Source organism: Falco rusticolus, chromosome 4 (assembly GCF_015220075.1).
Source record: "Falco rusticolus isolate bFalRus1 chromosome 4, bFalRus1.pri, whole genome shotgun sequence".
In the NCBI taxonomy this organism is placed as follows: domain Eukaryota; kingdom Metazoa; phylum Chordata; class Aves; order Falconiformes; family Falconidae; genus Falco; species Falco rusticolus.
The window spans coordinates 97,256,649-97,282,673 of record NC_051190.1 but is presented as its reverse complement, the minus strand read 5'-3'; the positions used below and the strand labels follow the sequence as shown (position 1 = coordinate 97,282,673).

Genomic DNA, 26,025 nt, shown 5'->3' with positions numbered 1-26,025 from the left:
AAGTCTCAGCTTCTGGAAGCATTATGCAATTATGTGAAAAGCCCAGCTTTATTCTGTTTTTGTCTTTATTTTTTACTTTAGTTTCCATTCTCCATGTAGCTGTAGAGAAAAGCTCAAAAAGCCGTAACTGCTGAAGGGCCAAATTCAAACTAAAATTGAATATATAATACATACATACATACATACATATATATATACACACACGTCTGCGAATGTATATCTATTATATCCCTACTTAACGGTTGCACATCATTTTTTTTAGAACCTGAGGCCTTGGCAATACTGTGATCATCAATGGGCAGACATGGCATTTGGGGAGAAAAACATAAGGGGTCACGCTGCTGAACACCAAGGTACTACCAGTCACAAAAGTGACAGTGCCAAATTCCTGGCTGCTCAAAACTGGCATAGTTCCACTGAGTTACATAAATCAGCAGCTGGGTCATGAACTAAAACCTGAAATCAGGGAAAAAATAAAATTCTGGGAATGCAGACATTTCAGCTTGCTTCACACACCCCCATCTTTTGTTAAAACTACTTTTTTTGGGCATTTGCACAGAAAACATGCCAGCGTGTCTTACAGTGCTCCAAGGAAGAAAATTCAAGCTGCTCTGCCTGATATTAAAAGATGTGGCATTTGGTAATATTTGGATGCAATCCAATTGCTAAACTGCTGAACCACAGTTTGCAACACAAGCACATATTGAAGGGAAAGCAGCAAAAGACAGATGAAAATGGAATTTATCAACAGGAATAAAAGAACATGTGAGCAGAAAGCAGCAGGAGGAATATCCAGTGTCTGAGAATGAGGAGGAGGGTACAAAGCACATTAACAGCGGTATTAGTGATTTAAACGCAGCCACATAATGAAGCTGAGCACCAGCATCATGATAAATTGGAGTGGAAGAACGAGCTTTGGCGTGACTGGAAGCACAGCACATGGCCAAATGTGTGATGGCATGCGAGAGTGACCCCACGTGGACTATGTTAGATGCTAAAGACCACTGCCAGCTACTCACTCAAATGACAAAATGGAAGTTGCAATATGTGAGATTAATACACATTAGAAGAAACAGAATCCCAGGCTATTAAAAAGATCACAGTCTGGTCATAAAAGACTCACAGTTGCGTAACCTCCAAGTATTTAGCCCGTGAACAAGTCCAACTGTACTAAATGCATTCAAGTGTTAATAATTAAGGGTGGGATATCAACCTTAAGCTTTAAATTTTCCCAGATATTGTCAGTTTAAATCTGACTCTTGGCATTGCTATAGCATGTTTTTCCTTTTAAAAGGAATGGTAAGGTCCTAGGAATATCACTCAGCCTTCCTAATGAGAGAACCACAGAAAACAGGGCTGGAAGGGATCTTGGAGGTCATCTAGTCCAGCCCTCTGCCCTAAGGCAGGATCAATTATACCCAAATCATTCCTGACAGATGTTTGTCTAACCTGTTCTTAAAAATGTCTGGCAATGAAGATCCCACAACCTCCCCGGGCAATCTGTTTCAGTACTTCACTACTGTTACAGCTAGAAAGCCTGTCCTAATGTGTTCCTTAAATCTCCTTTGCTGCAATTTAAATCCATTAGTTCTTTTTGTATTCCCAGTGGACACAGAGAACAATTTATTACTTTCCTCTTTGCAGCAAGCTTTACATATCTGAAGACTGGTATCACATTCTTATTCCCTCGCCTGCATCTCCTTTCTCTAGATGTATAAACCCACTTCTTTCAATCTGTCCTCACAGGTCATGTTTTCCAGACTTCTGATCAATACCACTACTTTCTGTTGGACTTTCCAATTGGTCTACATCTTTCTTTTTTGAAGTATAGTGCACAAAAGTAGACACATTACTCCAGCTAAGGTCTGAAGCAGACAGTAAGTAGGGTAAGATTACTTCACATTTCTTCTCCATGACACATCATTTATAGAGCCAAAACTGCATTAGCTTTCCTCCACACCATGGCCTGTGTTCGCTTTTTAATTCACAGCAGTCACAGATCCCTTCCTGCAGAATAATGACCATTGAGTCAGTCCCTCCCATCATTTTTGTATATTGCCGGCTATAGGAATTCAGTGGCAAGATCCTGGAGTGCTCAATGCTTGACTTCTTTGAATTTAAACCTATTTGCCTCGGACTGCTTTGTTCAGGTTTAGTAAGGAGCTCATGTACCTATTGACGTCATTTCACTGAGAGCAACGGAGTAACATCAGAAAATAACCCAGCCCAAGCTGCCCATCCAGTACACATGAATTCAGCAACGGTTCTTCCCATTAGTACCACATTTAGCATATGCAGTCTGCAATAATCTGAAACACAATGATTTCGTTTTAGAGTTGGAGCAGTTTAAAATACAGAAAATTAAACACCGAATATTGTAGCTCAGAGGCATCCTGACAAGATTAAAAGTCTCCAACCTATCTGTATCCTGATGGGCATAATGCCCAGTGAGTGGAAGGCTCCTTCAATCACCAATAACACCCAAATTAGGATGAAATGGGAACCGTATCTTATCAGCTCCACCTTGGTTAGTTGTCTGAAAGGCAAGTTCAATCTCTAGTCATATCTGTAATGTATGGAATTGTATTTGTCTTAATATATAATCTTGAAATGTGCTATGAGGCACCAGGTATTGTTTCTCTTTCTGCTCTACAGGCAGATCCTTCCCTGTAGCAGCTGGAGTAATTTGCAGGTACAGCCTCAAGCAGAGACACAACAAGGTTCCTCACAGTAATGGGGCCTAAACAACAAGCCGAAAATACACTATGGTAAGAAAATGTTTAACTCTTCAAGTACTTTTTCACCTGAAATAGAATTACAAGTTACCCACCCACTAGTTTATAAGCACATTAAGCATTTAACTGAAACTTTAAAATTGCTCTGTATTTGACCCCCCACTAATTTTGAGTTTTACCAAGTATTTAAAACACTTTGGCAGGATTAAAACTTAATAGTGGAATACTAAGTAGCTCAAAGAAACAAGTCTTCTAACTCCCATCAAACTCAAACACGTAATTCCCACAGATGCCTTTGAAAATCCCTATTCTGAATGTTCTTGTCCATTGGATAGACAGCTCAAATGTCACTGGCTTTCTACACAAACATAGTCTGCCTGCAATAATTTATGAAAATCATAAAATTGATTTAAGCTTTTCTCAGTGCTCCATAGATTTTATACAGCTCTTCAATTATAGAACTGCTGCTGCTGCTGCAGCACTGATCAGAACAATGCTTAATCTCTTCTCTCAAGATGGTTGGCATGTCACAGGAGAAGAGACTCAGGCAGCTGAATTGTTTGTTTCAATTTAACAGGGCAGAATAAAACAGCCTTGATGCCAGGGCTCTAGTCCCACTGAGGCTGTATGCATCAAGTTTTTATCGCCAAAATAGTTGTTCCAACCTTCCTCTGCCTTTCCTTGGTTTTAAAACAGAAAATAACTTTCACTGATTTCAAAAGGACACTTACACATCATCAGATCTGTGATAGTTGAGATCTTCCCCTTTTATTTCTAATCAGTGTGTTCCTGTTCTCAGGTAAATGACAACAAAATTCCACATCTGTCCAATTACACATTGGTGTAAAAAAGCTCTGCAAACCTCACTACACCCTTCTCAGATAAGTCTTCCTCTCAGTCCAAAGCCGTACTGGAACAAATGTAGGTGTTTTTGATTTTACTAAAATTAAGAGGTTTTAGGAATGTTTGATTTTATTTTTTTTATCTCTACCTTCTTTGGCAAAGATTGAAACCATCATTTTTGGCACCGAATCTAACACAAGGTGAAATCAATGTCCTAATATAAAGAAACTACACTTGAAGGGGCTCCTTTACTCTTGAATTTGGCCTAGTCACATATTAAATCTGCAGATGCTTTGGCTTTATTGAGATTTTGGCTTGTGCTAGCTAACTGATTTAAAAGCATGCTTGTTTTTCTGGTAAAGTCTCATTTGGAGTAGCCAAGTTTTCAAAGGCAAAGTGCTCAGGACATTATTAGAACAACTTCTTTTAGTGTTTCATCCTGAGGATCCCAAGTCAGCAGCTGCTATAGTCTTTTCCTTAGCATTGACACTTTCCAGCTTTTTCCACTCTCCTGATAGCATTTCCTAGTCTGTCATTCAGACAGTCGTCATCTTTAAAGGATGTTTTCAACCTTTCTATACTCACGCTTTTCTCCCACGTAACCCTGTGAGTTTCATTCTTCCTCATACGCTATGTTTTTGCTCAGAGGTATACAAACCATCTGTGCCTCTAATACAACGTTCTTAAATAGCCTCCAGGCAGATCTCTATGGTTTTTAAGTATTTCTCTTTGCCCTTCAGCCTGCTGTTAACCATTTTCCTCATAGTTTTATAATCTGCCCTTTTAAAGTTCGTTGTTACTGTATTGTCCCTAAGGGAACAACTCTTTCATGACATCAAAACTAGAAGTGCGCAGTGATCACCGTTACCCCACAGAGGCTTGACAACACCTTCCTCTAATAACTTCTGCCTATTACAAGGTAGTTCCCTCTTGCCCATGGCCTTAACTAATCAGGCATTGCACTGAGGACTGCCATGGGAGTCTAGGAAAAGGAATCCTTTGCCATATGGACTGGAATGGCACCAAAGCCGCTTTACATCTCCTGATAGAAGAAAAACTGCTTTTGCCAGCTGTTGCTTTACCTCCAACAACAAATAAGAAGTGATAGCGGGGTAAACACTGTAAAATTGTCTTGTGTAATTTTCCTGACCGTTCCTATCCGTTTTCCCCAGGAGGAAATTACTTTGCAGGGGCTGACTCTGAGATTGTATAGGTTCTCAAAATCTTGACAAAGTCTATAGGAGGCTGCAGTCACTCACGTAAAACCCTGTGGTGTCTCTCCCCTGGTTTTAATAGCTACCCATGCAACTGCTGCGTCTGGAATACTCTCAGGGCAGTGGGGCGGAAGGGGAGGTATACAACACAAAAAACCTCTTTGCAGATGAACACCTTGCTCTAGCAATGGGAATAAAGGGATGATACTGAAGAGGCAGCTGATACACCAGCCTTTCTGTCTGCCGAATGCACAAAGGATTGACTTATGGCATCTTGCCAGGACAGAGTGCTATAGGTTATTGACCAACTTCAATGGACAAACACTTGCTGAGACTGCATATCATACTTTTTGTGCTGTACCAAAGGTAATGACTCATCTTCAGGCATGCCTGACGTCCTTGAGAATGCAATTGGCTCTACACAGCCAAGTGAAGCATTACTTAGTTAATACACTACAGCACAAGGAAAACAATCAGCTGAAACGATGACACTGCTACTTCCCGTTTCATTATAAATCTGTGCTTTTTAACAGGATTATATACTGAAGCACAGTAAAAGAAGACATAAAGTCCTGTGATGAAACTTAAAAAATGTGTAATTAAAACAGCTAAATACAGGCTTCTTGTGCTCAGTGTCTGCAAAACACAGCCTTTGATCCTCCAAATGATATTTCCTGGAAAGTGCTGGACACAAAAACTATCAGAATAGAATTCTGACTCATCCCTTCCTGTTTAGGCTAATTAAATGAACATTTGCAATACAACAAATTTGTTTTTATTTAAGAAAAAAAAATAACTCTACCAGACAGGCTAGAAATACAACCAAGGGTAGGAAATTCCTGGGGCATCTACCCACACATGCATTTTCTTGCCCATTCTGTCCCTTGTCTTTGCAATTTCTATCTCATAATGAAGCAATCTTGACAATTCACCTTTGTTCCTATCATTTAGGGAAAGATCCTATTTCTTCTAAAAGAAAGGTGACAGAACATCTCACCTTTCCTGATGACAACCAAGCACCTTTGCAATGTAAAAAGCCTCCACGATAAGCATCCACTGCTGCAATTCTACTACAGTTCACCAGGTTTGTTTCAGCTTACTGTTCAGCTAAGAACATGTGCTAACACCATCATTGATAAATGTTTTGGAGTCTTAATGAACTGAGAAATTGCAAAGATTTTCATAAAAACTGCACAAGATTTCCCATAGTAGGTAACAAGCCTCTGTTACTTTCACCTTGCTTCTCCACAGAGTTTCTCTCATGCTTAGCTGAGCAAGCTCCACAACCCCCCCCACACACATATATACAGCCCCCACAACAGGAGAGGAAAAGAACTGGGGGTGGGGGCAGGGAAGAGAGAAAGAAAAAGCCAGGAGAGTTGTCCATTCCAGTCCTAGTCCCATGTTCCATGTACTAACTTTAGCTTCCCCTTTATTATAAAGTTCTTGCAGTTATTATTTTTCCATGGCTCACTGCTTCAGGCAGGCGATTGCTTAAGACAGTTTCACATTTCTTTCCTAAATGAACAAGTAATTGTTCTCTTGAGTCACAGGTTTCACGGTGAGTTGATGGCGTGTGTGATTTTCCTGGTGTGTCACATTAAGAACACTGAATTTTCAAATGACTACTTGACTAAAATGCTTTTGTGCATCACTCACACCTCTTAAGAAATATATCCAATTAGTTATTCTTAGGTGAACTGGGAGTGAAATGCAATGCATACAAAGGTCTCCTCCTGGTCAGAACACCACAAATCACAGTCGGAACAAAGGAAAGAAACTGGGTTTCCGTATCCACCTTTCTTTCCCCTGCTGTGCTGCCTGAAGAACAACATACCTCTCATTATATTCCAAATAAACCCAACTAATTTATTTGCATTCCAGACATTTGTCATAAAGTTGTAGGGCAAGGAGCATGATTAAGCAAAAGTACTGCACCCAGTATTCTGAGGTAACCCTCTGTTAACTGGACTTCACTCTTCCAAGTCTTTCACTAGAAATAGTATTTTTTGTTTAAATGCAGCTACTAAACAGATTCAGACAAGACCTCAATCTTATTTTGAACGTGCCAAATAAGCTGCATATTTGGGAGGCCCTCTCTAATTTTAAGGTAAATCCAAATCCCTCTGATCCTTGGCAAGCATTTATCTCTTGATAGCCATGTCTCCTAAACTGCCTCAGCTAAAGTGAAGAAGCTTTCGGGCTGTGCAAGAAAAATGTAAAGCAAGTATATTTTTATGCTGACTAAGAGAACCAGAAAAGTTTAAGCAGTCAATTGTTAATCCATTCTTTCAGATGAGTCTCAGCAGGTCAGAGCATTTACTCAGTTGTTGAAATATGCCCAAATATTCCTTCAGTATACCATAATGCTGCAAGATCTCTCTCAAGTGTATATATAAGTTTTTTTTAATGAATTGAAAGAAGTTTTAAGTATACAAAATAAATGGAAAGATTACTCCCTGGCAGTATTTGATTCTGTATTTCTTCTTCCTACATTTGATTTCCTTTTTTATATATGCAGAATACAGGCAAATCATGCATTTACAAATGTAACATCCTCATGGGAATAATCAGGTGGTCACACTGCACCTCTCTGGCAGTTCTAGTATCAGACCAGTGCTACAAGACTTTAATATCCATTTATAGGTCTGGTTTAAATTTTCTGAAAGGACCACAGACCTATTCATTTTCAAAATCAGGGTAACACACACTCACACAATTACTGTGAAATAGTATGCGAACTTGCCTATGATCCCATGCTGCAGGAACTTGGTACAGACAAGAGACAGGTAGCAGTCACAAGCGGCTTCATTATCAGGTGACCAAAAAAATCCCATTTTATGTACTGAAATTTTCATTAAAATATCTTTGGACAACTTAAATAAAACATAATTTATTGCTTAATACCAGATTAACAAACTAAAACCAGCTGTTTCACACAGCAACTTCAAATTTGCTCCTCAATGAAGCTTTACAGCCCAAATAATTTTGCATGTCCTGTCACACAGCAGAAGAACTGGTTTCATTGCCTCATACCCTGTAATTCTGTAGCAGTCTCAGGTCTTTCTTATGTATGGTTAAAGAACACACCATAATTCCAAATAATTTAAAAGTCACTAGTCCCATTTCCACCACCTTGTTCTCCCCACTCCCACCAGCTCTCAGTGTTATTTTCAATTCCAGCACATCCTGTTACATAAATGGTACAAAAACGGTCACTTCCAGTGTACTATACATAGGCAACTGAAAAAATTTAAAACTTTGTATCACAACTATAACATTTCTTAACTTAAATTTTCTGTTTACAATTTCCTACTTGAAGAAAACCAAAATAATGCTTTTCCACCGCTTAAAAATGAAATGCATTTTTTAATAATAAGCTGTTTGAGATCCCAAATAATTATGAACACATAGGTAGCCAAGTGGAACAAATGTACTTTAAAGAAAACCAACCCACCACCAAACACTGAGCCCATCAGTGTGATAAACAAAGTGCACAATCTCCAAGGATTTAGACATCTTACTTTTGCATCAACTATAACCAAAATTTTAATATCTTCCTAGCACAATCAATTCAAATGAATTTGATGCTTCTTAGACTGCATTCACCAAAGACAGGATTAAGACTACGTGATTTTAGCAACTGCAGGCTCGCTTACTGCAATAGCTCTTTGCAGAGCCCATCTGCCAAACCACATATGCAAAAGTTGTGCAAACTTCTGTTAAGCTATGAGACAGAAAACTTCAAACTGTATTTCACAGCAATCGGGTTTCTCTCTCCTGAATGTCAAGCCAACAGTAACAAGTAAAAACACACAACTGTCAACTAAGGCCAGTATATAGAGAGGAAATACATTTTTTGTAATGGAGGACATTTTAAAATGTATTGATTGAAAATTTATATAGAATGGACATGTACACGTATATTTTGCTACTCATTTGTGACCTCAAATAGCTTTTACATACATGGTTAAATTCTCTTTTAAAATAAAGACATGACATACTGTTTGTACAGTTCCATCTAAACTGCAAAGACTTAGCTCTTGCTAGTTTTATATTATGTTTCTCTTGTTGGACTATAACAAAGTAAGAGAAGACTCAGATATCATGCTTCATTTTCTAGGAAAACCTTCAATCTTACTCAGATCCCTAGAAGAGTAATTAAAATATATATAAAAAAAATCACAACTCCTAATCATCATTTTCCTCATCATCAAATGAGAGAAGACTGCTATTTTTTATTTGCTTAGCTGTACTCTGAGTAGCTGCTTCTCTCTTAGTTTTCTTTGCCTCTTTCATCTTCTTACTTGAACTTACATTGAAGTCCAAAAACTTCTCTGATGAACGTTTGGCTGGTTTCCTGAACATAATTTTTCCATCCACAGGTTCTGGTTCACCATCTATAACAAAGAGAGTAAAATCAGAACTCATCTGCACGTGTTCACACATTCTACAGACCTTCACTATTTTTTTTTCTTTTTCCCCAGAACAAAGACCAGCAAGACCTCTGATAGAATACCACAATCATGAAAATATATTTTTATGGCCACAAAGTCTGTATCAATTAATGTCCTTCATGCACACATATCTGCCCCACGGCAACCAGCCCTGGAAGATAGTTCTGCAGTTCCATTAGAAATGGGTTCCCACTAACCAGAAGAGACTAAGCAGTAGAGCTTTTTTCCACACAATCCAGCTGCATCCATATATCAATATGGAGAAGACAACTTCACAGGATCCTCTAATTCCACTGCATATTTGTAAAGTCCATGACAACAAATGCACTTATGTCATGATTATGGTGCTGCTTTTAAAGAACAAAATGGCACATATGCAAGACAAAGCTTTTCTTTTTCTTCTTATATACCCTCTCCTGCTGAGACAGCTAAAAAGATCACATGGTCATAAACCTGCCTTTTGTCATCATATAGAATGAAAGTTTTAGGGTTTATTTTTATCTGTAAAATCACCAAACTATTCCAACTGACTAATTCTGCTCCTCTGTATGTACTAAAGCAAATAATTTTAAAAACAAGAGAAGACCCTTATAGGATTATTAGGCAGAGGAGGAAAGCTACTGCACAAGTAACAGCATCAGGGCAATATTTCTGGAAAAAAAACTGTAACCGTAAAGTCATGAATCAGACACAAAGGCTCATCTGCAGCAGTTTGCAATTTTTGTAATGTATATGTGACAGGATGTTAAAGAGCCATAGGTTCTGTGCAAGATATTTTTCCTAAAGTACTTTCATTAAATTCATTATTCAACAGAAATTTCCTAACACTAAGTATGTGTTTGACAAGACTATTTGCTATTTAATTATAACCAATAAATATCTTTTGTCTTTAGCACAAATTCTTTCCTCTATATACAAACATTATAGCAGAAGACTAACACTTCATCGTTATCATACACAGCCCTGGCTGAAATACTCTTCAGTGCATACTCCAAACAATACCACTATTAAACCTGATGTCTTAAGGGTTGTGTGGTGCAAATGAAGACATCAACTTCATTAGGAAACTTCACTTAGAATTCCTCAAGTTTCAGAGACCCTTTTTAAGAAGAAACCTAGCTTAAAAAACTAAGCACCAATTCCGTCAATGACTTCTGTAGAACGCACGCTTCTGCACTGGTTTATGAGACAATGCTACCATGGAGAAAATGGTAGTTTCGTTGGAAGAAAATGTCCCAGGTTTCAGGGCAGTATTTCAGCAGTGGTGCATTAGAAAAGCATTACAGTTACAAGGAACTACCAGCAATAATAAATTGTAGATATGAAAAGCGTACTTCTCAATGGATCCATTTTGAATTCTGCACGGAAAGCTTGGGTGTTTAGATGCTGTACATGTGATACAGCAGTTTAGGAAGTGTCTACCACAAATTCTGGGAGGGAAAAGCGATTATTTCTGAAAACATGTCACACCCAACCAAAGTGCACTATGTATCATTTTTCTCAGAAGACGGGCCTCCATTTTTTGACTTGGAAGTTTAATATCAAATAATTCCCCTTCCTAATTGTTGCTTAACTACAATGTTTATTTGAAAATCCAGCTCTTCTAACTTAAACAAGATCTGAGGCACAATATAAGCCAAATTCTGGGGGGAAAAAAGCATCTATAAGAAAAATTTCACTCGTGAACAGACCCAGCTGTGCATGTACTTGAGCCAGGGCTGTGGTTTAACCCCAGCTGGCAATTAAGCCCCACACAGCTGCTCGCGCATTCCCCTCCCCAGCGGGATGGGGGAGAGAATTGGAAGAGTACAAGTGGGAAAACCCACGGGCTGAGATAAAGACAGTTTAATGGGAAAGAAAAGGAAGAAAATAATGATGATGATAATAATAATAATAGAATTTGAATGCACAAAACAGGTGATGCACAGTGAATTTGCTCGCCACTCACCAACCGATGCCTAGCCAGTTCCTGAGCAGCAGCCCCTGGCCAGCTTTCGCCCCAGTTTATATACTGAACATGACATCACAGAGTAACGAGTACCCCTATGGCTACTTCAGGTCGGCTGTCCTGGCTGCGTCCCCTCCCAGCTTCTTGTGCCCCTCCAGCCTTCTCGCTGGCAGGGCCTGAGAAACTGGAAAGTCCTTGACTTAGTATAAGCACTGCTCAGCAACAACAAAAACATCAGTGTGTTACCAACATTATTCTCATCCTAAATCCAAAACACAGCACTGCACCAGCTGCTAGGAAAAAAATTACCCTAGCTGAAATCAGGGCAGGCAGGCAGCATACAGACTGTACATAGTACCAGTATAGCTGTGAAAATAGGACAACCAGCTACTGCACAAGCATGAGAAGCATCAAAAAAATTGTCACTGGACACTCTTTAAAAGAGCAATTACTACATTTTCTTAGAATGATAAACTGAAAAACAAAACCACTAAAAATGTGATGAAAGCATATCCACAAAATAAATCATATAAATGGAAGTCAGAAATTTCAATTTTACTCCCAACTCTCCGGCTACACACATTGTGAACTGCACAAAATAACTGCATTTTGTCTACCAGATAGAGAAACTTATACGTATCATTGTAATACAAATTTAAATGCCTAATAAGAAAAGTGCATAAACAGAGCAAAGCTCAAAAACTCCACCAAATGGCAGCAAGCTTAGCTCTGACTTCCAGGGCCTCAATACTATTTGCAGATCATTCTGTATCAAAGGGAAAGACTTCAGCTCTTGGCCTGGTTAAACACTGTCAAAACTGCATTATATGCTCAAGGACATTCAGCAGGAAGCCTAGGCCAAGTTCAGAGAGCTACGATGTGTTGGCAGTGCTTGACAAGAATGAAGCAGATGAGGAAACACAGTAAGCCTAGCCTTACCTTAGCAACTTGTGGAAAGAGGGAGAAGAGAGAGACTATGCTTTTTGAAAGAATTTGATGTAGCCGTTCAAGAAATTTGTTAAGATTGTCTTTTCCAGCTGGTAAAAAAACTTCATCCTTGCTCATTTTCCCAGACTCTTATGTGTCAGTTGTCTTTTTTGTTTGTATTGATGACCTCCAAAAACTGACTTGTATTAAGCAATGCTAAGAAGAGACTGAAGAAACAATTGCAGTGTCGGTAGTTTTTAAAACAGAGCCCTGATAAAAGACTGTATCAGTATTACACAGTATGGAAAGCAGGATTTCTGATAAACACACTGAAACACACAAAGCAAAATACAACCAACATAGAAGTTTTACAGGAGAAATAATACAATCCACTTCTGATAAGAGTCAAAAAACTCACTAGCCATTCAAATTCAGACTGTTCTTAGTCATTGCTGCTTCTAACTGGACCACAAACCTTTACACTGGTTGAGTAAGAGGGGCACAATCAGACAACGAGCTGAAAACTCACTTCACAAGTGACATCAATTTATGAAGCCACAAATTCAGAATTTTTTTTTCTTCTCTTTTAATTGCAAGTTATACATTACAAGAGAAGTAGAAATGAGGGTATGAAAAAGAAACACTGCTCTTCAGTTTACCTAATTTTTTATTTAGTAGTCATTTATGTAGTCAGCAGTACCATTTTCCAACATTTTCTTGTCCACATGGGTCAATGAGGCAACAACAGGAAACACAAAATGCCACTAAACTGACAGGAACAACAGGAGCAGCACAAACAGTATTTCAAGATATATGTGTATTTGATGATACAGGCTGGAAAAAATTTATGATAACCTGGCAAATTACTTGGTGGTTTCTAAGGTTAGAAGTTCAGGTCAGCCGTTTCAGATGCTCCTTCTAGTATTTTCTGGCCACCCATTTCTATGCATGCCTTTGGAAGCATTCACTACAGGAATTCTGCACACTGGTATCACACAGATAAAAGTCTTGCTCAAATATTCAGTCTCAATCATTTATGAGGACACTTGAGAAAATTTTTGTTACTTAAATACTGTAAAATTAGCTTTGATTTAGATTCCTGCTGTTCACATGATGAAAAGCAGCATGAACTTTGTGATACATATCTCATAAAACAGCTGCTTAAGCTAAGGAAAGAGGTCCAATAGCCAAGACAGCACAGACCGTATTCTCCTTGCCTCTCCTGTCTCTCGTGCTCCCCAGCCCCAGCATATTGAATGAGACAAGGACAATATTAAAAGACTTCAAATGACTAAGGACACCTTCTGCCAAATTGGTCATCTGCATGTATCAGAGTGTCCCAGAGGCCAGCTGAACTAGAAAAGCGGTAGAAAAATCAATTCCATAGATTATAATGAATGCTGGGATAAAGTATCTTGCAGTAATTGCCATCTTTTCTTTTGTGCCAATTTGATTTCTCGTAAGACCATTTTTCTTTATCTCCAAACCAACAGTAACAATTTATAAAATGCTGCATAAAAATACTAAGTAAAACGACTGTTGATAAACAAATGACTTTTTTTTAAAAAAAAAGCTTCTAAGGCCTCCATGGAGAAAAGTATTTCAATATGGAAGGTGTTTTCCCATGTAGGAAAGGTTCAGTCCTAAATAAAAAAGTTCCCTGCGACTATACTGGCAAAAGCCAGCGTACAAGCTTCACTGAATTTTGTTCTGCCTTAAGAAGCAACTAACGCAGGTAGGACATTAATCAGCTTATTTTTGCCAAATCAATGCAAAAGTGTTACTCATCTGTAAAAGAAAATGCAAGTCACAGGAACTGCTGGTGCCTCAAATAAAAAAAAAAAGCGTAGCCGTGTCAAACTGGTTGTAGAAGAAAATGAAGGAGAAAGGATGCAAATGAGATATGGAAAATCCTAGAATAACATCCCAAACCAAAGCCTGAGGACAAGGACTTTCAAATTAAGACCATCACTACAGATATAAAAGAGGAGAGGGCAGAACCTCCAAACTGAGTACTTCCCACGTTTTGAAAAACTAACAGTTTCTATTCACAACAGATTAGCAGCACATTACTTATGATCTATCAAAGTGCAGCAGCACTGATGCATGGTGGAAAGGAAGATTATCAGCTAGAAAATTTACTTCCCTGCTACCTTTTCAGCTTCACGTCATTTCACTAATGATCTGATTTGGGCTATGTGTTATGGTCTAGTACCCATTAAATTAATTTCACTTTCAACTCTGGGATAAAAATCAAAGTAACAAGAAATTTAATCAAACCATGCAGCATCAAACTTTCTTTATACTTCCCATTTTCAGAACTGACAATTATCCAAAAAAAAAGAAAGAAACACGCTAGTTAAAACTCTCTTTATCAAGCTGAAAATAAACAGCTGTCTAAATACCTGCCTCTGACTAGAAATCTGAATTTAAATCTAAACATCAGACTGACAGTGCAAAGATGGCCAAAGACAAAAAGCCTTCAGCAGGCTGTAGCATCACCCACACCTTCACTGATAATTTCAGTGTCCCGTCCACAGCAGAGCAACAGAGCACTTAATCCTGTTCATTCCTATAAACAAAAAAAAAAAAAAAAAGGCCAAGACCTAATGCTGAAAGTAAAGGCAGAGTAACACAATAATGTAGAATAGAGGGCAACAGCCCCTAGAGCCCAATGATTCAACACTCCTGCTACCTATTACTGTGGATTTTTTCCTCCAAATCCAAATTATTACTGAAGGGGTAATAAGCAGAGGTGCCAGAGTCCTACAGGAACTCAATCCCACCATCCTCACTACATACAATTACGTCTTAGGAATATCTTTTTCCACCAAAGTTCAGTTACTCTATTAAAATACACTCCCATTTCATACTGTGTATTCAACTTGGTAGCTCTTTTGGACTTTTTTCCACAGCATTGACTCCACCTCAATAGATTCTCATGGACAACTACTTCTTTTTGCCCAGACTTACAAAATATTTTTTCCCTCCTACTGTGATCATTCAAAATTCAAGTTGCTTATATGAAAAGGAAACCAATTCTCAGAAAGAATCATGCCATTTCTTTCCAACAGGTTGAAATTTCTCCCAACACTAGGAGGGTGATCCCACTTTTAAAAGAAATTATGTGACAGCTTTACAAACTGCAACACCAAGTAAGGAATTACATTTCAGTAACAAGAGAGCAGGAAGTAAGCTGGAAGTGGAACACATTTTCTCAGAGGAGTTCAAGTTATATAAACAATGCTCAACCCACTACCTGGTTACACCAGACATATACATAGGTTACACCTACCTATCTGCAGAAACAAATCAGATTTAGTTTTATTCAGCTTAAAGCTAACCTACATTATAAAAATTAAGAATTTTTCATCAATCCGCTCTTCAAAATTGTAAGATTCTCAATGTATCTTCTCCCACAACTATTACTTTATTTCTTCATTTATACCATGTCTGCCATTTAATTTTTAACACATACTTTTACACAGGGACAGCACAAACCTAAATTTTCAAATCCAAATGGCAGAAGAAGCCAGAAGCTGAGGATGTTGTATTGATAGCCATGTGCTAGTACCTCAATCTGCTCTAAACTCAATTTACAGCCTTTGTAAGTAGCCACAATGGCTAACCAAGGAAAAGGTCCACAGCTTTCATGAATCACCTTTATATTTGATACCTGTGAGGTTCCAGTTCTATATTCTTCTCAAGACACTTCAACTAGAGACAGTAATAACTACCTTTAATCTGTCGTCTTCTGTTAGGAAAACATAAAAATAAAGCTACATTTCATCACACTATTTGTGAAGATGGAAGTTTTTGGACTCCCAAAGCACTTGCATCAACCATATCTGAATGATGAATACTGACAGAAATTCTTAACATAACTGTATTCATCAGCTATAGTTTCACATCTTTATTGTCTAACTGCAGCAACCTCTCCCATACCACTTCCATCCTTCCATTCTTGAGAAGTCTGTTAAATAATTTAGGTAACACTTTCTAATTCTTTGTAACAAAGAAGTATTTTTTTCTACACCTTGCTGTTTGTTGGCACTATTGTATCATCTGTTATCTTCACGTAATCAATTTAGTTTTGCATAATATATTTGCAAGTGACATTACATACTGGGGATGATTTTAAGCAAGTAATAACATGGATAAGTCAATTTAAGTGAACACATTACTGAGCTTACACAGCTGCCATTCTTTTCACTGAAGCACTAATCTGAGTTTCCTCCTTCCGCCTGGACACTCTCTTTCATGAACTCATACAATTACCTTTAAGGCATGCACTCTGCATCAAATTTGGCTGAACTAATTCACGAGTTCAAAAATTATCATAGGTGATGTCAAAAGATTGTGTACCAGGCCAATGAAAGACCATAACAAAAAAAACAAACAAAAAAGGGTGGTATTTGGAGGTACGGTGATGCACTATTAAGAAGCACAGAACTGCAACACTATAAAAAGCCAGGCAGCTTGGATATGTACTCAACAACTTCAGATTAGGAATCACGAGTGCAAATTATTTAGCTGAAAAATCCAAAACAACTAATCGAAGGTAACATTAACAGTAGAAACCAGCAAATACCAAGCTCCCTTTGGCTATACAAAGCAAGAAATTAGGAGTTTGAAATTCACCTGATTCATTTGACTTTAAGGCCTCTTTGATTTGCTGTTTAATTTTCATTGCTTCTTCAGCAGTTAAGTCCCCTTTTTTCAGTGTCACCACTTGAGGCTGCTCATCTTCATTGTCACTGCCATTCTCACTATCATCATCTGCAACTGGAAGCTGCTCTCTCTAGAGAGGGAGGAATAAAAGAAATTGTGATCATCACACCAAATCACAGCTGCCAAGGGTGGGCTATTCACTTTTGCCATGAGGTTAGTGAGCAGACACCTGTAAGTGCCAGGCCCCCCCAACACACTTTGTCCAAATGACACTCCAATTCTATTGCTAAGACAGCATCCCCTAGGAAAAAAACACAGCATGGGCTCTTTCAATTAGAGACCAAAAGAGCAGGAACTTGGAAGGTAAGGAAGTAATTCCTTTTGTTCTTTATCTTTACTGTACAACACTGTACGCCATGCAACACTAACAAAATCTTAAATACGTGGCTCCAGATTTGATCCTTCTATGCTGTACTCAAAACAGTGCAAAGAGAAAGGGAGTCCATGGTGGCTTTGTTATTACAGCTGCCCAAGCAAATCACTGTAAGCATTACCGACACAAGAGTGTCCCTGTTTCCACTCTCTCAGATTTGTGCTCCGAGTCAGAAAAATCAATTGGGGTGAAATTTTATGCAATTTTATGAAAATCAAACTTTCTGACATGGGAACTTCAGTCCAACAACATAGCATTTGGCAGTATTAAAGGAACTGAAAACTTCATCAGAAAAGTATAGGTAGTATTACCATAATCCATTGAATTTACCAAGATACAGACAAAATGCAATCTTCTTTCTTTTGGAAAGTTTGTACTAACTTCACTAACGGCGTAATTTTATCATAAATTCTAGCTCATCAGAAATTTCTTTTTTTAACAAATCCTTGTAACTATTACTTTACTGACCAGTCTGGAGAGATTAGGTGATAATGGCCTCTTCAGCTTAAGATCCACAATATACTAGAATTTAACCTTGAAAAAAAAACCAAACAAAAAAAAAATCCAAAAAAAAGGCAAATGGAGCAAGTGGTGAAAGTCAATACACTGATTTTTTGTGATCAAAGGTATTTTCACAAATAACTTGTATACCCACAGTGGCATGATTCAAAACAAGGCCATAACAATGAGCCACTGGTGGGGGACTTTTGCCAGGTTATTTTTCAGCTGTGTGCAGGTCACGGTGGGATCATCCAAACATTTGTGCAAGTACAACTACAGTGCAAATTTAAACTTCCTCCGTCATCAAAAAGAAACAAGGACTTTGGATGTATTACAGTAATGACAGGCCTCTTTCTTAAGGCATCTTGTAAATCCATAGCTAGCAGGAAACACATGCAAAAGCACACTGTAAACATAAAAAAACAGTACCCCCCCCAAAAAGGCTGCCTTTTCACAAGCTGGTTCAAAGCCTACTGCCCCCATCCTGCCTTCCTAGCCATCACACGTGAGCGTCTGTCTGCTCACCTATACCAAGATTACGTGTAACTCCCTTCCAATACATTTTTGTTTACTCTTAAACACTTTTCTTTCTCCTGCCTGGGCTTTGGGACTGGGACATCACTGCTCTTTCCCCGCTGCCTCCCCAGACCGCTCGGGCACTGACAGAGCAGCCGGGCACCACGGTCACTGCGGCTGCAATTATCATAAGCAGCAATGGGGAGGCGCACTCCAATTTGTTGTTTTGAATCCCCAACACCGAAGCAAAAACAAGTTACAAACACAGTTTCAGTTAATTTTAAGCGGTAACTACTGTCCCCCCCCACCCTACGGGGACAAAGCCCTGCAGCACTGCTTCCCCACCGCCCTTGCTTTAGGCCCGAGGGGGTGCATCGTGGCACTAGAGGCCCCTTGAAGCGGGCGCTGCCCCTTCCCACCCCGGGAAGCCCGGCCGCAGGCGCAGGCAGCAGGGCCGGGGCTGGAGCCCACGGGCAGGGGGCCGAAGGCGGCCCGGGGCGGGGAGGGCTGCACTGCCCGAGCGCAGGACCAGGCCGTTACCTTGGTTTCCACAGTGGGCCCCTCCCGATACCCAACCTGCCGCTTGAAGCGGCTGAGAAAGGCGGGCTCGGCCGGCCGCACGTAGGAGACCTGGTTCCGTTTGCTCATGGCCGCTGCCCGCGCCCCGGCCGCGCCGCCGCGCCCCCCCCCGCCAGCCTCCCCGCCCGCTTCCGGGCCGAGTGGGCGGCAGAGGACGGCGGCCGCGGTGGGACAGAACAAGGGCGCCCCCCCCGGCTTCCACAGCTCCGCCGTCACGTGCGGGGGCCGAGGCACTTGCAGCCAATGGCGGGAGAGAAGGCGGAGCGGGGAGGGGCGGATGTGGAGTGAAATGGCCGCGCCCGTGCTGGCTTTGGGGGGTGTGACGTGTGACGTTGTCCGTGGCTCTTCGCGCTAAATTCAAACATTCCGCCATTTTGGGAGGCAGTGGGCGGAGAGGTGCTGGGGCTGGCGAGCGCCATGGCCCCCGGCATTAGAGGTGAGGAGGGCCGGCATGGCCGTGCGGCCGTGCAGGGGCTGCGGGGCGTTTTCCTGCTGTGCAGGAAGCTGGTGGGGGCCGGGGCAGCTCGGTGAGGAGGCTCTGCCCTGCGGGGCGGGCATCGCCATGGGGCGAGAGCTAACGGCGTGTGGGCTCGCTGCGGGCCGGTGCCCTGGGGCTGCGGTGCTGGAGGCCGCGCAGGGCAGCCGGCTGCCCCCCGGCGGGGCTGGGGCAGGGAGCGCTCCCGGCGGCACCCCTGGCCCCGGTATCCCCAGGGGCTTCTCGCGGCTGGCAGGCGTGAGCAGCCCTCCCGAGCGGCAGGGCTTTACAAAAGCCGCTTGCTCTCAGCTGTCCCGCCTTTATCAGTTCGTCTTCCGTAATTTTATCGAACTTTAACTAGCTGTGGTGGTTGTAACTGTCGTCTTTTGCGAGTTAACAGCCCTTTAAAATGGCAGCTAAGGGTGGTTAGCCGGGAGTCTGTCATTTCCCAAGGTACAGGCTGTACAAGTACCTATCGGTCTGATTTCAGCTGTAAAATGTGCAGCTTTTCTTGTCCCGGGTCGTTTTGATACCGTTGTGCATTTAAAGACTGAATTAGGAGCTAGCACATTTCTCAAATGTTATTGTGTGAATCGAAGCAGGTAGGGCTGCATAGCAGCAGCAGGGTATTCGTGTAGTGTGAATGTAAATGAAGTTAGTACCTGTGCACATCTTTATGGCCTAAAAGAGATACTCTTATGATGAAACCTGTGTGCTTTTAGAGACTTAATAAGGTATTTATTATTGGAATATTTTGGTAAATAATCTTTCCCTGTCATTTTACTTTTAAAATTTGATTACATTAGTTATTATTTTTACTAACTTATGTGAAATAATTTCATGTCAGATTCACCCTTAAGTAAAAAATAAGTTGCAGTATCTACCTGTGGGGTAGTACGTGCCGTCTCCTTGAAATGTGAAGCTGTGCAAAACGATGCTCATACATACAGGAGAGCTTTATGCATTACTAAGTGCTCGATATTGCTTCATGAAAGTGATATAGCGCCTCAGTTGTGCATGTTTAGGAAACTGAGGTTTTTCAGTCCTATCTGTGAAACTATTTCATGCTGTATTGCTTTATCTGCAGTGAGTTAACAGTCTTTTAAATATAATGGGAATATATAATGAAATATAAATGTATATTTGTAGATATACTATATAGTATGCTATATATAATATGTATATTATAATATTATGATTTTAAATACTATATATATGATTATGCATTTTGTATACTTTATATATTAAAGATTATGCAATTATATAATTATATTTATAATATATATTATATAATATGTATTTAAAATTTATTTATTTAAACATATGTTTATGTTCCTAATCCTCTAAAACACTTGGAAAACCTTATATATGTTAATTTCAGAGACTACTCATTGCACATACATTTACAAGGGGATGTGTGCTCACATTGCAGGACTGCAGCTTTATCATTGCAAGAAACAGCAGACTTTCTGCCAAAGGAACATAGTTACTAAATGTTTTTGTGCCATTCTGATTCACGCATAAAACTGATAGTTATAAGACTCTCCATTTATCTCCCTCAATACGGCTTACGGTATTTTCTATTTAAATGGGGTTTTTGAGCCATATAATTTTATCATGTTTACTTTTTGTGTGTTTCACTTTTATTTTTTAGATTTACGTGACTCTGCATTACCTTTGTTGAATTCACCCAGGTAAAGTAGTATTGACTGGTTCTCATATGTGAAGAATCACATTGCAAAAAGATTGCAAACAAAACCTTGTATATCTTTGTGAAATAATGTAAAAGTTTTTTCTTTCAGTATTTCACTGCACAAGATTATTGCCTTTCTCTCCCTTCCTTAAAAGTTTTCTAAAAAATGTTCTATTAATAAAAGTGTTGTTCTGAAGTATCAAGTTCCTTTTGGAATGCTGCCATGTAGTAAATTCTCATTTGTCCACTAACTTTGCAGCTGGACTCTAGAATTTCTCTGAAGTGACATTCCATAAAGAACTTCAATTCTGTGATGGAGTTCTAAGCTAAAACAAAAAGCCCTTCTCCAAATAAAAACAGTTTCTGCCACATCTCAGAATAATACTGTTTAATGAAAACATATTTGGCAAATTAGCATGGTGTGTCTTAAATCTGGTATAAAATCTTCCCTTTCTCAGCTGCTTCCTGTTCTTTTTTTTTAGTCCTTTCCTCTGCCACTCTCCAACCCCACGTTTTAGTCATGAAGTCCTAGCACTTTTAAAATGATTCTGTTCCTTTCTCTTGTTTACCAAAAGGAAAAATCAATAACAGTTATAATACCTTCATGCTATAACTTCCTTCTGGGAGAGAATTAATTAAAATCAAAGTTTGCTACTGCTTCATTTAAGAATTTAATTCTTTAGTATTGTATTGGTATATTAGTATTTGTGCCAGAACTCCTCAAAGCTTTATCATAATGGTCATGCACAGTTACTTATTCAGACTAGATTTACTGGTACATCCACTCATAAATGTGATGAAATGGGTTAGGGAGCTTTTAGATAGATGTGCTGCTGTATTTTATCAGACTCGCGGATTGAGAATTGATTATTCTTTCCCTTCGTGTGAACAGCAAAGAAAATGCTGGTAACTTTCTTGCTGGAACGTAGCATCATCTGCTCAATTTGTAAAGTCTGTTATAACTTCCAGTGGTAAGAAGGATGATTGAAGCCCATAGTCTTAGAAACTATTGAAACCTTTATAGCAACACTGGTTTTATATTTGTTCACTGTGAAATGTGTTCTTTTAGAGCTAAAGTTATATGCAACAACTGTAAATTCCAGTTACTTCATGTTCTTTGGCTTTAAATCTGACACATTGTTACCTTTAATAAATCTGTGGCTTGTAGTGAATTGATGTGTACAGCGAAGAGCAGTGTATTTTCAGAAGAGACGTTTGTATGAGTTCACATGCTTAATCTGATTTTTGTGATTTAATTTTGTCAAACAGCTGATAGATCTATTTCAAAATAATCTAACGCATAAATACTCATTTAGTGTTGAAGATGATGCTATCAAAGTTTATGTGAGGGTACGTCCTCCTTCAGAGGGAACTGCATTAACTGATGGAGATCAAGGATTGTGTTTATCTGTTCTTTCATCAAATACTATCCGTCTGCATTCGAAGCCTGAGCCAAAGATCTTCACTTTTGATTATGTTGCAAATATGGAAACAACACAGGTAATAACTTTCAGAATCTCTTAAGTGTTGCTTTCCCACCCCCACCCCCCATTTTGCCAACTACTACACTAAACCTTTCTAAAGATGTAATGCCTTAAGTCATATTTTTTGCAGTGGTAAGATTGGTAATAAGTAGTTATAATACAGAAATGTTGCACAAAATTGTTTTCTCTAATAGTTTTAATGTATTTTTTAACCATTAATTTCTTTAATCAAAGTTTGCATTAAAGTTGAAGTTTCTATTTGTTGATGTTACAGTAACACTTGTAGACAGAAGATAAACCTGCCTGTTAATACAAATATATAAAAATAACTGGCAGTCAGTAGCTGATATTAAATATGTGATTTGTATATTAGGAACTTACGAGGTTATATTCTCTTTGTTCTATTTCCTTTTTATACATTTGCCTTTTAAACAGATGCATTGTTTATCTGGGACAGGTAATATCGAAAGGAAAATCCTTCAATTTAATTTTTGTAATATTGCATTTGAAATTCTGAATATAACTTTAATTCCTTTAACACTTTAATTCCCTTTAACTTCTGCTTAAAAAAAAATCCCCAAAAAACCTACCCACTGTAGACGGTTAGCTGTAGCTAGGATCTTCTTGCAGATCTAAGAGAAATACGTGAAAGTAGATGAGACTTAACTATTGTGTAGATTTGTTGAAAATGCCATTGTCTAGTGGCAAATGTTGAAACTTAACGAGGTTTGATCAATGTCATAGGCTCAGTTTTGACCTACTGATGGTATAAACCACATAATGCAATCAAAAACACTGGACCAAAATTAATATAATATATATTTTTGAAAGCTGTTACTATGATGCTGTTTTATTATTTTTCTTTCAGTTTAGCAAGGAAAAAAACTTTTTCAGAGGGTGTGATTTGTGACACAAAGACTTAGTATGTATTGTTTTGCTCCAGGACTCATGATACAAGTCTTAACCTTAAGGAATGCATCTATTTTATACATTATAAAGTTATGGTATAGAAAACACTGATAGAGATACTTAAATGAGTGGTGCCAAATGCCTTCTCTTTTTCCCCTTGTCCCTAGGAGTCAGTCTTCTCAAGTGTGGCCAAAAATATTGTTGAATCTTGTATGAATGGCTACAATGGAACCATCTTTGCATAGTAAGTCATTTAATGGTATTTCATAGCAATTGAAACATTTGAGGTGGCTGTGATAATAAGGAGTAGAGGTTTTAAGTGCCACAGCCTGCTTAATGTTACAGTAATCTTTGAAAGTGCTTCATTAGTGCAACACAACATAAGAAATGTTCTTGCAATATTGAAGAGTACTTCTTATTCCTCTTCTGGAGGAATCTATTTGTAGGTGTTATGCTTCTAATACTCAAAAGACAATAATGTGGATTGTAAACTCATTTCAATTTTACTATTGTTTGTCTAAAACCTAGAGGTTTTATTGTACTGTTAAAGAGAAAGCTAGTAAGTTTTGATATGTCCATAGAAAAATGGAATGAAAATAACTTTAACTTGATATTTGGTCAGCTCAGCTCTTTAGTGAGTCTTAACTGCTTCTGGGAAAACTGAGGAAAAATAATTTTAACTTTCAAAATGTTTTCGAGGTAGAAATATACCCATGACTAGTAGTAGGAATATCATTATATTAATTTAATATTTTTTCATTTTGAAAACTGAGTAAGCATGTTGGTCAAAAATGCTAACTTGAAGGACTGACCTAATCAAAATTTACTGGTTTGAGCTGTGAGTTCTCCATATAAGATGCAGATTAATAAAAAAATCACAGCCAGAGTAGAGCTTTATCTGACTCTTTTTGTTGTTGCTTTTCTTTGTTAGTGGCCAGACTGGGTCAGGAAAAACCTTCACTATGATGGGTAAGTGCATGAGAGAGCTTAATCTTTCAGTGGTTTCTAAATGGTTTTTTTGTCTTGAGTTGAAACCTTGTCTTGTTCAAACACAAGGGATGATTTAGATTTTTGTCTTCCTGCAGATAACCTTAAAGTTTAAGAAACAGTGTAGTACTCAGTGTAGTTCTTGCTTTATATCAAAAGGCTGATGTATAGATACTCTCATCTGTCTTTTTGAAAATGTAGGTTTTTCTTCTGGAGAAGAGAGGAGAGAAACTTTTCATTTAAATCAAACAGTAATTTTTCTCATTTTTCAGAAAGTTTTGAGTATTCTGCTGGTTTCCATTTTTGGCTGATAGGCCTTGCATGTGTAGAAAAATATTCTAGTTTTCCATATTAAAATATATTTAGGTTTTCAGAATAACTGCTTCCTACCCAACTAGGTGTTTAAGGCCTCTCTAGGTATGAAGGGGTTCCTTTGTAATCTTGTTCTTCATACAGTGGTGATTTTTAATGCATTAATATTGTGCTTGACATCGGAAAGTTACTGAGATAATCAAAACCAGTTTGGCTGACATTTTTTCAAGGACTACATAAAAAAATGGATGGGTGCAAATCCATCCCATCTTCCTGGTTCTTAAATTGCGGTTAGGTATCTGTATTGGCATACTTGCACATTTGAACTTCCATAGAAAACATGTACAAGTAGTTTATACTATTTTAGACTTAGGTAACCTATGGACAGGTAAAATAAACTTCGACAAGGATAAAGGCCAATGGGATCCTGGGGCATATCAGGAGGAGCGTGGCCAGCAGGTCAAGGGAGGGGATCCTCCCTCTCTGCTCTGCCCTGGTGAGGCTCCATCTGGAGTGCTGTGTCCAGTTCTGGGCTCACCAGTTCAAGAGAAACAGGGAACTGCTGGAGGGGGTCCAGCGGAGGGCTATGAAGATGATGGGGGACTGGAGCATCTCCCTTGTGAGGGAAGGCTGAGAGAACTGGACCTGTTCAGTCTGGAGAAGGGAAGTCTGAGAGGGGATCTTATCAGTGTCTGCAAATATCTGAAGGGTGAATGTCAAGAGGACGGGGCCGGGCTCTTTTCAGTGCTGCCCAGCGAAAGGACAAGGGGCAACGGGCACAAACTGCAACACAGGAAGCTCCATCTGAATGTGAGGAAAAATCTCTACTTTGAGGGTGACGGAGCCCTGGTACAGGCTGCCCAGAGAGGTTATGGAGTCTCCTCTGGAGACATTCAATACCACCTGGACACGACTGTACAACCTGCTTTTGAGAACTTGCTTTAGCAGGGGGCTGGTCTAGATGATCTCCAGAGATTCCTTCCAACCCTGATCACTCTGTGATTTAGACTACATATAAATATGATTATGGAACATTATCTTAATCTTGAAAGTTTATTTTATTGCATTTCTTTGGTGGTTTTGCCATAAACTGACTAAAACATGGTTGCTGAAGTCTTCTATAATGATATCTTTAAAAGGTCAACCTTACTAATTATTTTTTTTAATTAAAAATCCCTTTAGGACCATCTGATTCTGATAATTTCACTCATAGTCTGAGAGGTGTCATTCCACGGAGCTTTGAATACTTGTTTTTTCTTATTGAACGTGAAAAAGAAAAGGTACACTTATTTTATACTTATTGCAGTGAATGTAATGTCTCAGACTAAAGATTGGTTAAGG

The 26,025-nt window shown here is 39.0% G+C and overlaps 2 protein-coding genes across 10 annotated transcripts in view; one reads left to right on the top strand and one right to left on the bottom strand.

Annotated features, from left to right (window-relative positions):
- Window positions 1-18,948, bottom strand: part of KIAA1143 (KIAA1143 ortholog) — a 67,440-nt gene extending 48,492 nt beyond the window's left edge. For 3 of the 8 annotated variants that reach the window (XM_037383761.1, XM_037383763.1, XM_037383762.1), the window contains exons 1-3: window positions 18,786-18,943; window positions 16,766-16,925; window positions 9,110-9,192 (exon numbers count right to left, since the gene is read on the bottom strand). In XM_037383761.1, coding sequence (XP_037239658.1) covers window positions 9,110-9,192; window positions 16,766-16,925; window positions 18,786-18,893 — 351 coding nt within the window. In that variant the 5' untranslated portion in view covers window positions 18,894-18,943. Of the gene's footprint in view, window positions 2,741-7,180; window positions 9,193-16,765; window positions 16,926-18,785 lie in introns of those variants that run through there. The other 5 variants (XM_037383764.1, XR_005103692.1, XM_037383759.1 and 2 more) reach the window with 5 other exon arrangements.
- Window positions 18,949-19,139: 191 nt separating this feature from the next.
- Window positions 19,140-26,025, top strand: part of KIF15 (kinesin family member 15) — a 39,662-nt gene continuing 32,776 nt past the window's right edge. Inside the window, exons 1-6 of one of the 2 annotated variants that reach the window (XM_037383097.1) lie at window positions 19,140-19,260; window positions 20,954-20,993; window positions 22,309-22,492; window positions 23,553-23,629; window positions 24,317-24,354; window positions 25,867-25,964. In XM_037383097.1, the coding sequence (XP_037238994.1) occupies window positions 19,242-19,260; window positions 20,954-20,993; window positions 22,309-22,492; window positions 23,553-23,629; window positions 24,317-24,354; window positions 25,867-25,964 (456 nt within the window). In that variant the 5' untranslated portion in view covers window positions 19,140-19,241. The remainder of the gene's footprint in view (window positions 19,261-20,953; window positions 20,994-22,308; window positions 22,493-23,552; window positions 23,630-24,316; window positions 24,355-25,866; window positions 25,965-26,025) is intronic. The other variant, XM_037383096.1, reaches the window with a different exon arrangement.